General features: G+C 38.3%; 1 protein-coding gene across 3 annotated transcripts in view; it reads left to right on the forward strand.

The window, feature by feature from the left end:
* The window catches only part of syngap1a (synaptic Ras GTPase activating protein 1a), a 158,367-nt gene that overhangs the window by 53,239 nt on the left and 91,232 nt on the right, over nt 1–13,896 (forward strand). For all 3 annotated transcript variants that reach the window (XM_053482427.1, XM_053482443.1, XM_053482435.1), the window contains exon 3: nt 3,876–3,981. In XM_053482427.1, coding sequence (XP_053338402.1) covers nt 3,876–3,981 — 106 coding nt within the window. The remainder of the gene's footprint in view (nt 1–3,875; nt 3,982–13,896) is intronic.

Genomic DNA, 13,896 nt, shown 5'->3' on the forward strand with positions numbered 1-13,896 from the left:
AACACTGAAATGGTGAAACAGAGGGAGAACCTCTGAGAACTTTATCTTTTTAAAGAAATAGGGGAAATATGGGACCTTGAAGTATTATGGTAGTAATCCTTATGGTAGTATGCTAATTATTGTAGTTGCACATTACATGAACTCGGCTGGCAGTAATTGACCTCGTACAGTCTTGACCTCTCTTAAAGCTATGTCCACATTTTTGAGGCATTAAGGGAGTTCCTGGGAGGCCAGCGTTTCAGATATAAAGCACGCGTTCTGATCATGGCTCTAGTAGCTTTCTACATTGGTGGTATCCAAGCGCATTAGTATAGCAGGGGATTATATAGAGAAATAAAGGGAGTTTTTACTCTGATAACTGTGTTCTGTTATTCTGCACAATCAAAAGTCCCGGTTTAAGTTTAATGCCCCTGTACATACAGTAATTGGCATTTAACCGAGTCTGTTCTATCAAGATTGATCAGTCTAATAAGAAATCCAGTGACTAAATGGCTCCCAACCAGTCAAATTTGATAAACTCTTTCCAGTTAAGGGTCTTGCTCACTGGTCAATCAGTGGCAGTCTGGTAATCTGAACTCAAAACCTTCCTTGCACCCTCCGTGCTATGACTGTGAAGTCATGCTGCCGGATACGGTAGTTAAAAATGTTCCACTTTGGAGATCCTGATTTAGTTAGAATGCTGAACTAATTTATTTGTCTGAGATAAACACAACAACTAAAAAGCCATGTTTAGTAGCCAAATAACAATTTACAAATAGTATCAATCTGAGAGACTAAAAACCATTTAACTGAAAATGAAACAGGTTGATTTTGATATTTAGATGTTTGAATTACAACCTGATGATATTCAACATGGCAAACAGAAGAAAAAAAAAAATCCAACAAAGACTGGTTCATATACAGTAACATATCCTGATTTGCCAGTTCATTGCGATCTGGTGCCAAAGAAACCGCCAGCTCAGGGCCAGATTTACTCAGGTTCCAAGTAACAAGCGCTAATTTGCATGTTCAACAGGGTGAATTGTGCACGCAAATAGTGGGTGCAATGTGGGAGATTTTCAAAGAATAATTGGGCAATTCTTCTCAACTCATTTCTCTTCTACACTTTTTTTTATTCTCCTTCCTGAAAAAAAGAAAAAGAAATAAATACAGGGTGCTGTGTTGATTATGCTATGCAAAGAAGGGACGGTAAACAATATGCCAATTAGGTTTTCGCATCAGCTAACATTTCTGGATAGCTGCAGTGAGTCAGGGACTTTTCACTGAAACCAAAACTTACTGCAGTAACATACTGGGAATCACGTTTCCAGCATGAATCACAATATTTACCCAATTTACCGTACTTGCATAGACGCTACCCTGTATTCACCCCAAACTGTATATTCATTGAGACAAACAGCTTGCATGTGTAGTTCGTGCACTTTTATATATTGAAATATATATATATATATATATATATATATATATATATATATATATATATATATATATATATATATCAAGGTCTCGGGGTATATTTAAACAACTACCATGTAATCCAGTGCCAGCAACCACTAAAGTTGTGTTTAAGCCAAGAGCGGAGCAGCAGCAGGGGTCTGTAATATATGCTGAATTGGGTTGAGCACTGAATTAGGGATGCCATATGTACTGTAGATATAATATGCATTTGTACCGTTTCCGCAGTTTGCGATATAATATATGATGCTGAGTGTTCATTCGTCGCTGTATAATGTTGTTGAACCCCAGCGCTCCCTTTTACCTTGACTAATGCATTGTTTTCAGCTGGGTGTTTAAATCTGTTCAGCTTTACATTCTGACTGCGTGTGCATATACTTGTGCGTGTGTAGGAAAGGATGAAACGGCATTTTGTTATGTAATCCCTTATCGCACGATGACAAATAAATTTTAGAGGAATAGACTAGTTTCAAACAGTGGAAAGGGGCTGGTCATGCTGGCACATTTAAAAAGTTTGCCCTATTTCATACAGTATCAAAGCCTGAAAGCTGAAGTTGTGTCATTGTGTCTCAATCTTGTTTGAGAGAGACGTGGGCGATATGACATTAACATTAACAGTCGTAAATCTCATAGTCTAAGAGTATTTAACTGTGCATTAAATAAAATTCTGGATAATAAAGTTCTAGATATGCAACTATAGAGGCAGATATACAGCATATATATATATATATGCAGTTGTGGCAAAAGTTTTGAAAATGACAAGAATATTAATTTTCACAAAGTCTGCTGGTTTAGTGTTTTTTGTCAGGTGTTACTATGGTATACTGAAGTATAATTACAAGCATTTCAAAGTGTCAAAGGATTTTATTGACAATTACTTCAACCACTTTATACAAAGTGTCAATATTTGCAGTGTTGATCTTTCTTTTTCAAGTCCTCTGCGATTCGCCCTGACATGCTATCAATCAACTTCTGGACCGCATCCTGACTGATGGCGACCCATTCTTGCAAAATCAATGCTCGGAGTTTGTGAGAATTTGTGGGTTTTTGTTTGTCCACCCACCTTTTGAGGATTGACCACAAGTTTTTTTTATAGGATTAAGGTCTGGAGAGTTTCCTGTCCATGGATACAGAATTTAAATGTTTTGTTCCCCAAGCACTTAGTTATCACTTTCGGCTTATGGCAAGGAGGTTCATCATGCTGGGAAAAGGCGTTGTTCATAACCAAACTGTTCTTGGATAGTTAGGAGAAGTTGCTCTCGAGGAATTTTTATTCTTTATCTGAAAAACAAAATTGTATAGGGAAGAAAAGTTGAGCACTACCGATAGTCCTTTTTTTCCAGATGCCCCAAACAACCAGAAAAGGGGATTAATCAGAAAAAATGACTTTACCCCAGTCTTCCGCAGTCCAATCCTAAAGCATTGATTTTGTAAGAATCAGTCAGGATGTGGCCCAGAAGTAGATTGACAGAAGGGAGACGAAATTGTAGAGGTCTTGAAAAAGATGGGTCAACTCTGCAAATACCGATTCTTTGCTTAAACTTGATGTCATTGACAATAAAAGCCTTTGACACTTCTGAAATGCTTGTAATTATATTCCAGTATACCAGAGTAACATCTGACAAAAGTTCTCAAAGTTCTTTGGCTGTACAGTAAATCTCATTTAGATCACCCCAGACCGATGTTAATCCCAGGGGTGACAATAAAATTAGGATCCAGCACTCATCCATGTGACTGAGCTGAACATGACCATATTCACACTCATGTGACATTACATTAAAGTGACTACTCAGGCTATACAGAAAGCAATGCAAAACTGGGCATAACCTTTTTTTTATATTGAGAGACCTTGGTGGTTCATATTGGACATGCTGGTAAAGATATTTCTTAACATACTGTAGTCTTCATCACCATCCATGCTTTTATACTATCATTGAATCCAACTCTCGAATCCTTTTTACAAATCTTCTTTGTCGCAGTTGACGTTCTCCCACTGCGTGGTCGGTCTTCAATGCTAGTTTCCTCTTCTTTAAACTTCTTCAACCATCTGCGTAATTAGTGTCATCTCCATAAACATCCTGTAGCGCAGTAGGAAACCAGGATAAAGCACAGACTGAAAAAAGAGTAAATGAATGCAAGGATTGAATCAAGAATTGCAGACTGATATTGTAGGATCGAACATTATGCTAGGTAATAATCCTAGCTTTTCTACTGCGCAAAATGAAAGTTTCAGATTCAAATAACATAAAAATGTCTATTTCAGTTAGAAATCTTTCACATAATATGAGTGCATGGAGAGTGTGTAAGGAGTAAGACGTCATTCTGAAGTGTGGTGTGATTACATGTCTATTCGACTGAATGACTTCCCCATAGAACTGACTGGTATGTGTGTGTGTGTGTGTGTGTGTGTGTTTGCTCAGGTTCATCCTCTTCTTATGAGCGATCGGCGCCCTGTGTCTCACCGCACCAAGCTGCTCCGCAGGACTGTCTCCGTACCTGCCGATAGCAGACCCCACCCCGAATCAGGTACACACACTCACACACACACCCACCCACACTGACTACCACAACCAATACCGCACTCCCACGTCTTCACACATGGTATACATCTCACGTAATAACTATACACACAAACCTCTCACATGCACTCACTCACTCACTCAGATACACACCTATACTCACGTACATACAGTACACACCTCATATAATGACATAGTATCGCTTTCTCACTTTCTTAAGCACTTAAACAGATACATCACCCACCCACTAACACAAACACACCACTGCTGAAAGATTGGTTTTTGAAAAAAAAAAAAAATCAAACAAACAACATACGTATTTTTTTCTTGCTTCCTGACACATCTCTCACATACAGTATACTGTACATGTACGCATTTTTTTACTGACGCCTGCTTTCCTTTGGGGATGGGGATATGTAAAACATTATTACTTGAAATAGTGCACATCACCAGTCCAAATCACACGCCAATTAATTATTCCATAGCCAAGCCCCGCCCCCAATACACCATGTCATAATCAAAACACGCTTACTTATTCATAGTTTTATATTAAAACTATGGCTCATTACAATACAAAAGTCTTTTCAGACTTTTCCCAATATATAATGTGATAATCAAAACACTTCCCAAGGTTTTATTTCATAACAAAAACTTCTACCAATTATATCACAAAACTCACACTCACTACATGAGAACTCAAACCTGATCAATAACCATTATAATCTAAACGCTTCCCAATGCATCATAAATCATCCCACAAAAAAAAAAAACAGTTAATTTAATATATAATACCTTGTTTACATCACGGCGGTACCTCAGTATCCAAATTTAATCTGTTCTGAAGGCAAAATTTCGTATTGTGAAGCACATTTCCCCATAGGAAATAATGTAAATGCAGACTATCTGTTCCAACTACTCAAAAATATTACCAATATTACCAATTTCCAATACTATGATCATATTTTTGCATAAAGTGAATAAAGTAAAATACGAAATAAATAGACATTAAACCTCACTTGACCTTAACTTATGATTTCTTTTAGCACCTGCTGCTTTAAAAACCAACCTGAATGTGGCTCCGTTTTCTTCTTGCTACCGTCCTTGCTGACATTCCCGTGACCCATGGTGCTGTGTCTTCACTAAATCTTGCACAAAATGCAAAAAAATAAATAATTCAATTTGTAAACTTGCTTTGCTAGGCTTTTCAACAGCTCCCGGGCCTACACACGATTTTGGTTCGGTTCGGTTCATTTGCTCGTATGCCGATGATGCTTCGTATGCCGAGGCAAATTTCTTGCAAAATTTCTGTTCTTAAGGTGAAAATCCGTAATTCTAAGGTACCACTATGCACATTATGTCATAACAAACACTCCTCTCATTCCACTGGATCATAACTAAAAACCTTCACTAATATATTGTCATTTTCCAGCCATTTAAAATTATATTATAAAAAACGCATTATATTATATAACCCAAACACCTCCTATTAAATTCAATTTAAATAATCCAACCCTAGTGTAATACACCATCATAAACAAAACATTTCTTAGTGTATTGTCATAGTCACAGTATTTTGTTCCTGTTCATAGTTATTGAAATCCTTCATATATATATACATTGTGCCATAACTTATGCCTCCAAAAATGTTAAGCCTTTACACATCATAATCGAATTTTCAATAAGAATTGTTTGGATCAGGATCCAAAAGGGTGGTCATGGTGACTTACATTCAGAATAAAGTATAGAGTACCGTTGACATTATCATGAACTGTGCACAAGCAGAAGGTTTTGTGCTGTTCTTGATGAAGCAGAAGGTGCTGTACTGCTCATGATTATTGACAATAACAAAAATGTGTAGCAATAAAAGTTGCTGTAGTCTTCATAATCTGTTCACAATCGAAAAGATCTGTGCTATGTCTTACATTTTTTACCAACTGAAACTGTTATACTGTTTATGGACTGTTCACAAACAGATACTGCTATACTGTTGATTACATCTCTTAATGAACAAAAGCCAACGTACAGTTGAGACCCTGTTTATAAACGAAAGGCCGCTGTACTGTTTATCAGCTGTTCACAAAAAGAGGCTGTTGTACTGTTCATGAACTGTTTACAAATAGGCTCCCTGCAAACTGTTCACAAAAAGAAACCATTGTACTGTTCACAAACTGCTCAAAACCAGAAATTGCTGTACTGTTCATGAACTGTTCGCAAAGAGGCGAGTGTAGTGTTTATGAACTGTTCACAAATAGAAGCACAAACTATTCATGAACAGAAATGGCTGTAATATGTGAACTGTTTATGAACTGTTCACAAACAAACATCTGTACTGTTCATGAACTGTATACTGTATATGGAAAAGCCATTATTTATTACAGAACGGCTCTGAAGTGTGTTTATGAACTGTTCACAAACACATTTCATGAATGGTTCACATATAGAAGCTCCTGTACTGTTCATGAGCTCTTCGCAAACACACCGCTGTACTGTCCTGTTCATAACACACCGCTGTACTGTTCATGAGCTGTTCACATCTGGAAGCTGCTGTACTGTTCATGAGCTGTTCACGCATAAACTGATCAGTCATAACATTATGACCACCTGCCCAATGTTGAGTAAGTCCACCTTCTCCCACCAAAACAGCCATGTGCTGTGTGTTTTAGTACCTTTCTATACGCAGCAACCTGCATTAACAACACTAACTTTTATATTAAAAAAAGTAGAACATAACTAGCTCTTCTACTGGATGAGACTACACAGACCTGCCTTTGCTCCCCCTGTGCCTCAGTGAGCCTTGACCACTCATGATCCTGTTGCTCGTTCATTGGGGTTCCTTTCTTGGACCACTTTTGGTAGGACCTGATCTAGGTGGGTGTTCATAATGTTATAGCTCATGTACAGTATAAGCTGCTCTGCTGTTTAAGGACCGTTAACAAACAGAAGCTAAGCTACTGTTCATGAATTGCTCATAAACAGGGTTAAAACGGAAAGTGAATGTTTATCTAAGCTGTGGTGCTAGAGAGAATTTCTTTCAATGAACGAGCTTTGAGACTTAGTACAAAAGTACAAAAAGCAAGTCGATTCACAGTGTATAGCTCTTGTCCTTTACAACTATGGTATGTACATGTTTCATATACACGCATCTGAACAACTGCATATCCCCAGTTAAGGGGTGCGAGATAATTATGACAAACAATACATGCTGCATGATAAAATCATGTTCGGTACAGTATTAATTAATTTTTTTTTTTTTTTTTTACGTTTTTGCAGTGAAAAACATGTTGCTTTTGTTTGTTTATTTTATCTAAACAAAATGATGGGCCAGGCAGCGTGCATATTATTGTTCTGAGCAAAAGCTGCCCAGCAGAGAGGAGACATAATTATCACTCATGCATTACAGGCTTTTAATTCATTAGTCCTTCACAGTTGTTTGCCATTTGCAGTTACATCCATTTCCCAAAATGACACCTGAGATCCGCCTCACCTACACACACATCATTATCAGTTATGCCAAGGTTTCTGAGCTCGCCTGATCTGATTCAGGATCATCAAAATGGTAGAATAAAATGGTTATGGTCTGCCAATAAGTCGCCATTAGGTTTTGTCAGCACGCACATTGTTAAACTTCAGGTGATGCTTTCATGCTTTATTATTATTATTATTATTATAATTATTATTATTCATTTTGCAATATCACAAAAGGGCTCACCTGTTCTCCCATCCATGTTAAAGTTATGATTGTTTTTCCTCTAAACCTAAGTGGGGAACATTTTATTATTATTTTGCACCTTGATCTGTAATTTGTTTTTTTACTGATCAGTTGAAGTGTTTTTGCAGTGTTATATTAATTGTCTGCTTAGTTTTATACCAAAGTATTATTTTTGTTCGTGATAATATTTCAGCATGAACAAACATTATTTAATGCCTAAAAAACTATGCGCCTAATTTATCAAGATATACAGTACAGTATATTTGTAAATGTATTTAGATCCTGTAGGAAAGTCTACACATTTCGTGTTCATAGAAGTGCTTAGACTAGAAATAAATAAATAAATAAATAAATAATGGCACCCCATAAAATGCAAAGCTTTACTGATTGTCAACGTCTCTATGATACCAGACACATTGCAGTGGTTGAGCTGCCTTAATGCACTGTATTGTACTTCATGGCCTATACACAGAAATGTGTCAAATCAGCAATACCAAAACTGTTTATGGGTATATTTAATGGGATTTTTTTTGTTTGAGAGTGAAATTTCATGTGTATTTACATAAGGCAGGTACAAAAAAACAAAGAGCATAACAAAATGTGCAAGGGTCAGGTAATGAGCGATCAGAATGAGGGCAAGGCAAACCAGAACCGCAGAAACCAGAACCCAAAGGAGAAAAAAAAAGCAAAGTTCGAATTGCAAAATTCTAATAGCAAAAAAAAGAGGATTGGTGCATCAGGAAGAAAGAACACTTGACATTGAGGGTTTGTTTGATGTGCGCTTATTGAACGGTGAGCAGTGATCGAGTCCAGGTGTGTGTAATAAGTGATCAGGTGACTGGACAATGTGTGTGTGTGTGTGTGTGTGTCCAAGGCAACCATGTTAGTAGTCTGTGATGTGTGTTAACAAATGGGAATTGGAATCCATCGGCAAGTCTTGCATATATTGAAACCCATACCTATCCTTCTTATGAAAGCTTTGAACTTCCACATATTTCACACAAATCATGATCACACTTCATAGAGAAAGTTAACATGTCATAAGGAGCCAATCACATCTCCTGTTTTTGTCACATGATCGGTGAAGTGAAACTACCAGCTGGACAAAACAGTCGCCAGAAGTGAACTAAATGCATTCAATGACTTTTTAAAAAAAAATTTATGAAACTGGGATTAGTGATAAAATTTCTGGTGAAGGCATAAAAAAAACTATCGATATTTACTGAAGACTTTACGCACAGTGCGGTGATGGGATTCTTAGTTGCAGTAAAATATTCAAATGGTGCAATCTGCATTCGTTCCCACCAGCATACAGCAAATGGAACGCATGATCCTTTAAAATTGGTGGATAACATTCCCTTAACTTGCGGAAGAAATACATCTGTTTGGGCCGTTAAAGGAGTTTCTGGAGGGCCTGCGTTTAGACATGAAAAAGGCAGTTGGATCATGGCTCTGGTGTACTTAGAAAACTTTTTACTTTGGTGGTATCCAAGCACTAGTGAAACGCTGGGAAAGGTGAATTAGTGTAGCATAGTGTGGGATTATATTTTTTTATAACTCTCAACTCATAACTGTGCTCGGTTATTCTACACAATCAGAAGTCCTGTTTTGAATCGGTACATACAGTACTTAAATGACCACAAACGTACAGTAACTGAGGCTGATTTATCCATTGTGACAAAACTGTAGGAAGTGGAGTTCACACAAAATCCAGTGATATAACCCAAACAATTTTGCTATAATATGATGGCATTTGTGCTTTTTAACACTCTGGTGACTCAAAGAATACATGCGAAAAATATTCTCTATCAGTTTGCAACACTTCCTGCTTCATCTAAAGAAAATGTAAAAACCCTAGTTTTTCTCAAAATAGCAAAAATGGCATTATCTCATTTTGCTGTAAAACTGTTCACATGACAGAAATAAAGCAGTTTGCGTCCATTTGACTAATATGTCTGAGAGGTGCGATTCTCATAACTTATACTTGATTACATTATTCACACTACTGACTGCCAAGTTTTGCTTGTGTGAACATTTAAAGTGATTTTTTTTTTTTTTTTAAAGCAAATTGGATTCCTGTAAGGAAAATGTGAACATCTTGTCCTTACCAGATATCTCTACCCTGTCTGGTGAAACTACTATTGCATTGTTGGGTGCATTTAAAGAGAACAGAACAGATGTAGGCAGCTCTATTATGACCGGTGCTTATAAGGATGGTGCTCATATCTGGGCTGGGCAAAAAAAATATACACATAACAGGAAATGCAATTAAAGAAACCGTTATAGTGCATTGCATGTTAATACTGTAAGCTATGTTTTTATTTGTTACTGGTGCAACAACACCAGTCAAAATCTTGGACACGCCTTTTAATTCAATGGTCTTATCTGGTTTTTATTTCTTTCTACAGTGTAAAACAATACTGAAGGCGTCCAAAGTATACAATAATCTCCTTTGAACATTTGATATTGAGATGTATCTGCTAGTTATCCTCTGTAAAGCTTCATAACGGCTCTAATCTGAGGTGCTGGTTGTTAATTGGTGATTTCTGAGGCTCTAAATGAACGTTCCCTCTGCAGCAGAGGTCAGTTTTGGTCTTGCTTCCCTGGGAAGGTCTTCATGAGAGACAGTTTCATCAAGGGTTTTGCAAATGCACTTGACACAATACTGTTCTCGTAAGAACTATTCCAGAACAGCAGACCTTTATGTCTTGAAATGACAATACAGTGTGATATTTCATAGTTTGGAAATCACCAATATTCATCTCTAGAATGCAGAAAATAAACCCAAACTTGTGTCCAAATCTTCGACTGGTACTGTATATGGGAATTATCTAATAGCTCCAGGTTTACAAACATGCATGCAGCATGTGCGTCATTACAGATTAATTGGTTCAGCGGTCATGATGACCGATTCAGTAGTGTGAAGTCAGAACTGTGTGCATTTGTATTGCACAAAATAAAAGAACGTTGTCGTCCAGCTTAGTCAGAGGCTGCGTCTGTTTTTTGGGGCTTAATTATCATAACACTTGTTAAAGCTATGTTTATAGTCACAGACCTCCTGGATGCTGTAGTTCTCAAAGAAAATGAATAAATTAGCATGCAAAATAATTGTCTGAGGGCTGTTTGAGGAGTTGGGCCAAAACAGGAGAGTCAAAGCCAAGGTCAGAGCTGGAGAGAGCCGTGGGACTGGCAGGCTGCAGCAGGGACTGCATCCATGGACTCAGAGAACAGCTGATGAGAAAGACCTGCAGTACTGCACACACACACACACACACAAATATATACACACACAGACGAAATTAGGCATAGAGTGGTTATCCTATAGAGGCAGAACGGGAGGTGGAGAAGGCATAAAGGTAAAGATGGAAACGTAAGCGTTTTAATGGCACCGAATGAAGGTATTTAAAAACACAACGGGAGGAGAAGCGAACAGCTTCGAGGTCACTGCTCATCTACGCTTCAGCGGTAACCATGGCAATAATTACAGACTATTGTAGCAATGCTGTAAGCAGAGGCAGCAGGGTCAGAGAGAGAAAAAGAGGGAGAAGGAAAAAGAGAGAGGAGAAGAAAGAGACAGAAGGAGGGAATGACAGAGAGTTAGAAAGTGTGGGAGAGAAATATGGAGAAAGGGACGGACGGAGGAAGAGAGAAGGAGGATAATATGGAGAGGAGATTAAAAGGAAAGAAAATTAAAGCAACTAGAAAGAGAAAGATCGATAGAGAGAGGAAAAAAAGGAAAGAAGAATGGAGAGATAAATAAGGTAGATATGGAGATGGAGGGATAGAGAGATAGAAGGAAAAAAGAGTGAGATATCTATCGATCTACTGTGTCTATCTATCTATCAAACTATCTATCGATCTATCTATTAGTCCATTGATTCCTCCTTCCTTATTTATCTCTCTACTCCTCTGCTTTTCACACTAATTTCTTTCTTTCATGTTTTCTTTTATAATCCCTGTTTTCTTTCCGTCTATAGTGTTTTCTCTCCCTCAGTTCTTCCTCTATGGCTCTTTCTCTCTCCCTTTGCGCCTCCCCATATGTCTCTCACTCTGTATATTACCTTTTCTCCACTATAGAGTGAATAAAGAAAAAAGAAAGAGAAAAATGAGAGAGAGAGAGAACTAGAAATTAAAGTGTGTTCATATATACATGTATGTATGTATACTGTATATTTTATTTTTATTAACTCTGGGAGAGAGAGAGAGAGAGAGAGAGAGAGAGAAGAAGGGTAAATAGAGAAACAGATATGCTTGTATATATGTTTACAGCGAATGCAACAGAAAAGAAAAATCTATCTATCTATCTATCTATCTATCTATCTATCTATCTATCTATCTATCTATCTATCTATCTATCTATCTATCTATCTATCTATCTATCTATCTATCTATCTATCTATCTATCTATCTATCTATCTATCTATCTATCTATCTATCTATCGCTTCCCTCCTTTTACCCCCCTACTTCATGTTCATTCCTTCTGTGGTTGTACTCTTTAAGCTGCAGGCTTGCGTTGTCATGGAAACAGAAAGTCTCGGTCCTGTCTCCCCCGCGTGTGCCAGTTGGATGCTCCCTCCGGCTGCACCGGGCGTTCTCTGGATCGTACCAATTCACCAGAAATAGGGCGGTTCGTCAGGGTAATAGTGCATGCCTTAACGTAGCGCTAAGTAGGGGAGCTGTAGTGTCACTGGCAGCGCCGTGAACCAGAGTGTGAGCGCTGTGACGCCGTATGGATCGTACCTGTGCGAATTTTTATTACTCACAACATCACTGTGTGCTCCTAAAGCAAGACAGTTTGTCTCTGGCTGAGTGAATGAGAATGTGTGTGTGTGTGTGTGTGTGTTTGTGTGTGCAGTTTGTTTCCTCTTCACATAGGTTTTAATAAGCACCAGGCTGCGTTAGCTTTGGCATAACGTGGGCGGGTTAGAAGTCAACTCACTTCGCTTTTGTTCACTTCCATCTTATTGCAGCCTGAAACCTTGCTGATCAAATGAAGTCCAGCCGTGAAGTAATTGCATGGAAATGGGAGTGACCCTCGCTTCAGAACAAGGAGCACGAGTTCAGCTGTTTATAAAGACCGATCACACATATTTACTGAAGAGTAATGACTGCAATAATAGTGTGTGTGTGTGTGAGTGTGTGTGAGCACCAACTGACAACTGATTAATTTCTGGAAGGGTGGGTTTCGACAAGCGTTACATACAACAAGCGGTTATGGAACAGATCCACAGCCTGTTCATCTGCCTGGGTTCTTTGAAGCACATTTACAAACAGAATTTGTACAGGAGTGACCGAACTAATTATTATTTAATTAATTACTTATTTATGCATTCATTCCGCAAACGGCTTTGCTTTCAGCTGACTTCAAGATTCCAACCGAATTCCTTTCAAAGAAGTGATTAGACCTTAAAACCTCCAGGGTCCGGGTTTGATTCCTGTCTCTGTGTGTATGGAGTTTGCATGTTCTCCCCATGCTTGGTGGGGTTCCCCCGGGTACTTCAGTTTCCTTCCACAGTCCAAAGACATGCAGGTTAGTCTAGTTTGCGTTCCCAAATTGCCTGTAGTGTGTGAATGAGTGTATGTGTGTGAACCCTGCAATCAAGTTATTGCCACATCCCCCATTTACAGTCTTGACCTCGCTCCAAGTCATTTCCACATGTTCGGGATATTAAAGGAGTTCCTGGGAGGCCGGTGTTTCAGAGGTGAATCAGACAGGTAGTACTGAGATATCTTTCTACCTTGATGGTATCCAAGCACTAGTGAAACATTAAGTGCATTAGTGTAGCAGGGGATTATATGGGGAAAGGGTTTTTAACTCTCATAACTATGTTCTGTTGACACCACATTGATAATAAGTGGAGAGGGAAAAATATTGGATCAAACCTGAGATACTACTGTAGTATTCCTACAATAGGCCTTTTGTGTTAAAAAAAAAAGCAGGATGTTTTTGGGAAAGCAGACCTTGAATTGCTCTCCAGTCCTCATCACACAAGCATCACAGTGGGGCAACAAAAGTCAAGGTTCACTTAGGGTCAAAGCAAACACCAGTCAGTTAATAAAGAGCTACGGATTTGTCACAAGCTGACCTTTGGATATACATTGATCAGTAATATGCCTTTTCTGTTCTCTCCTCATCTCCTTTTATAAACTATCTCAGCTCCTGTCGACATTCAGCATCGTGGCAGCGCCGCAGCCTGATTTAGGTTGGTCAT

The sequence above is a fragment of the Clarias gariepinus genome, chromosome 2, assembly GCF_024256425.1.
Source record: "Clarias gariepinus isolate MV-2021 ecotype Netherlands chromosome 2, CGAR_prim_01v2, whole genome shotgun sequence".
NCBI lineage: Eukaryota > Metazoa > Chordata > Actinopteri > Siluriformes > Clariidae > Clarias > Clarias gariepinus.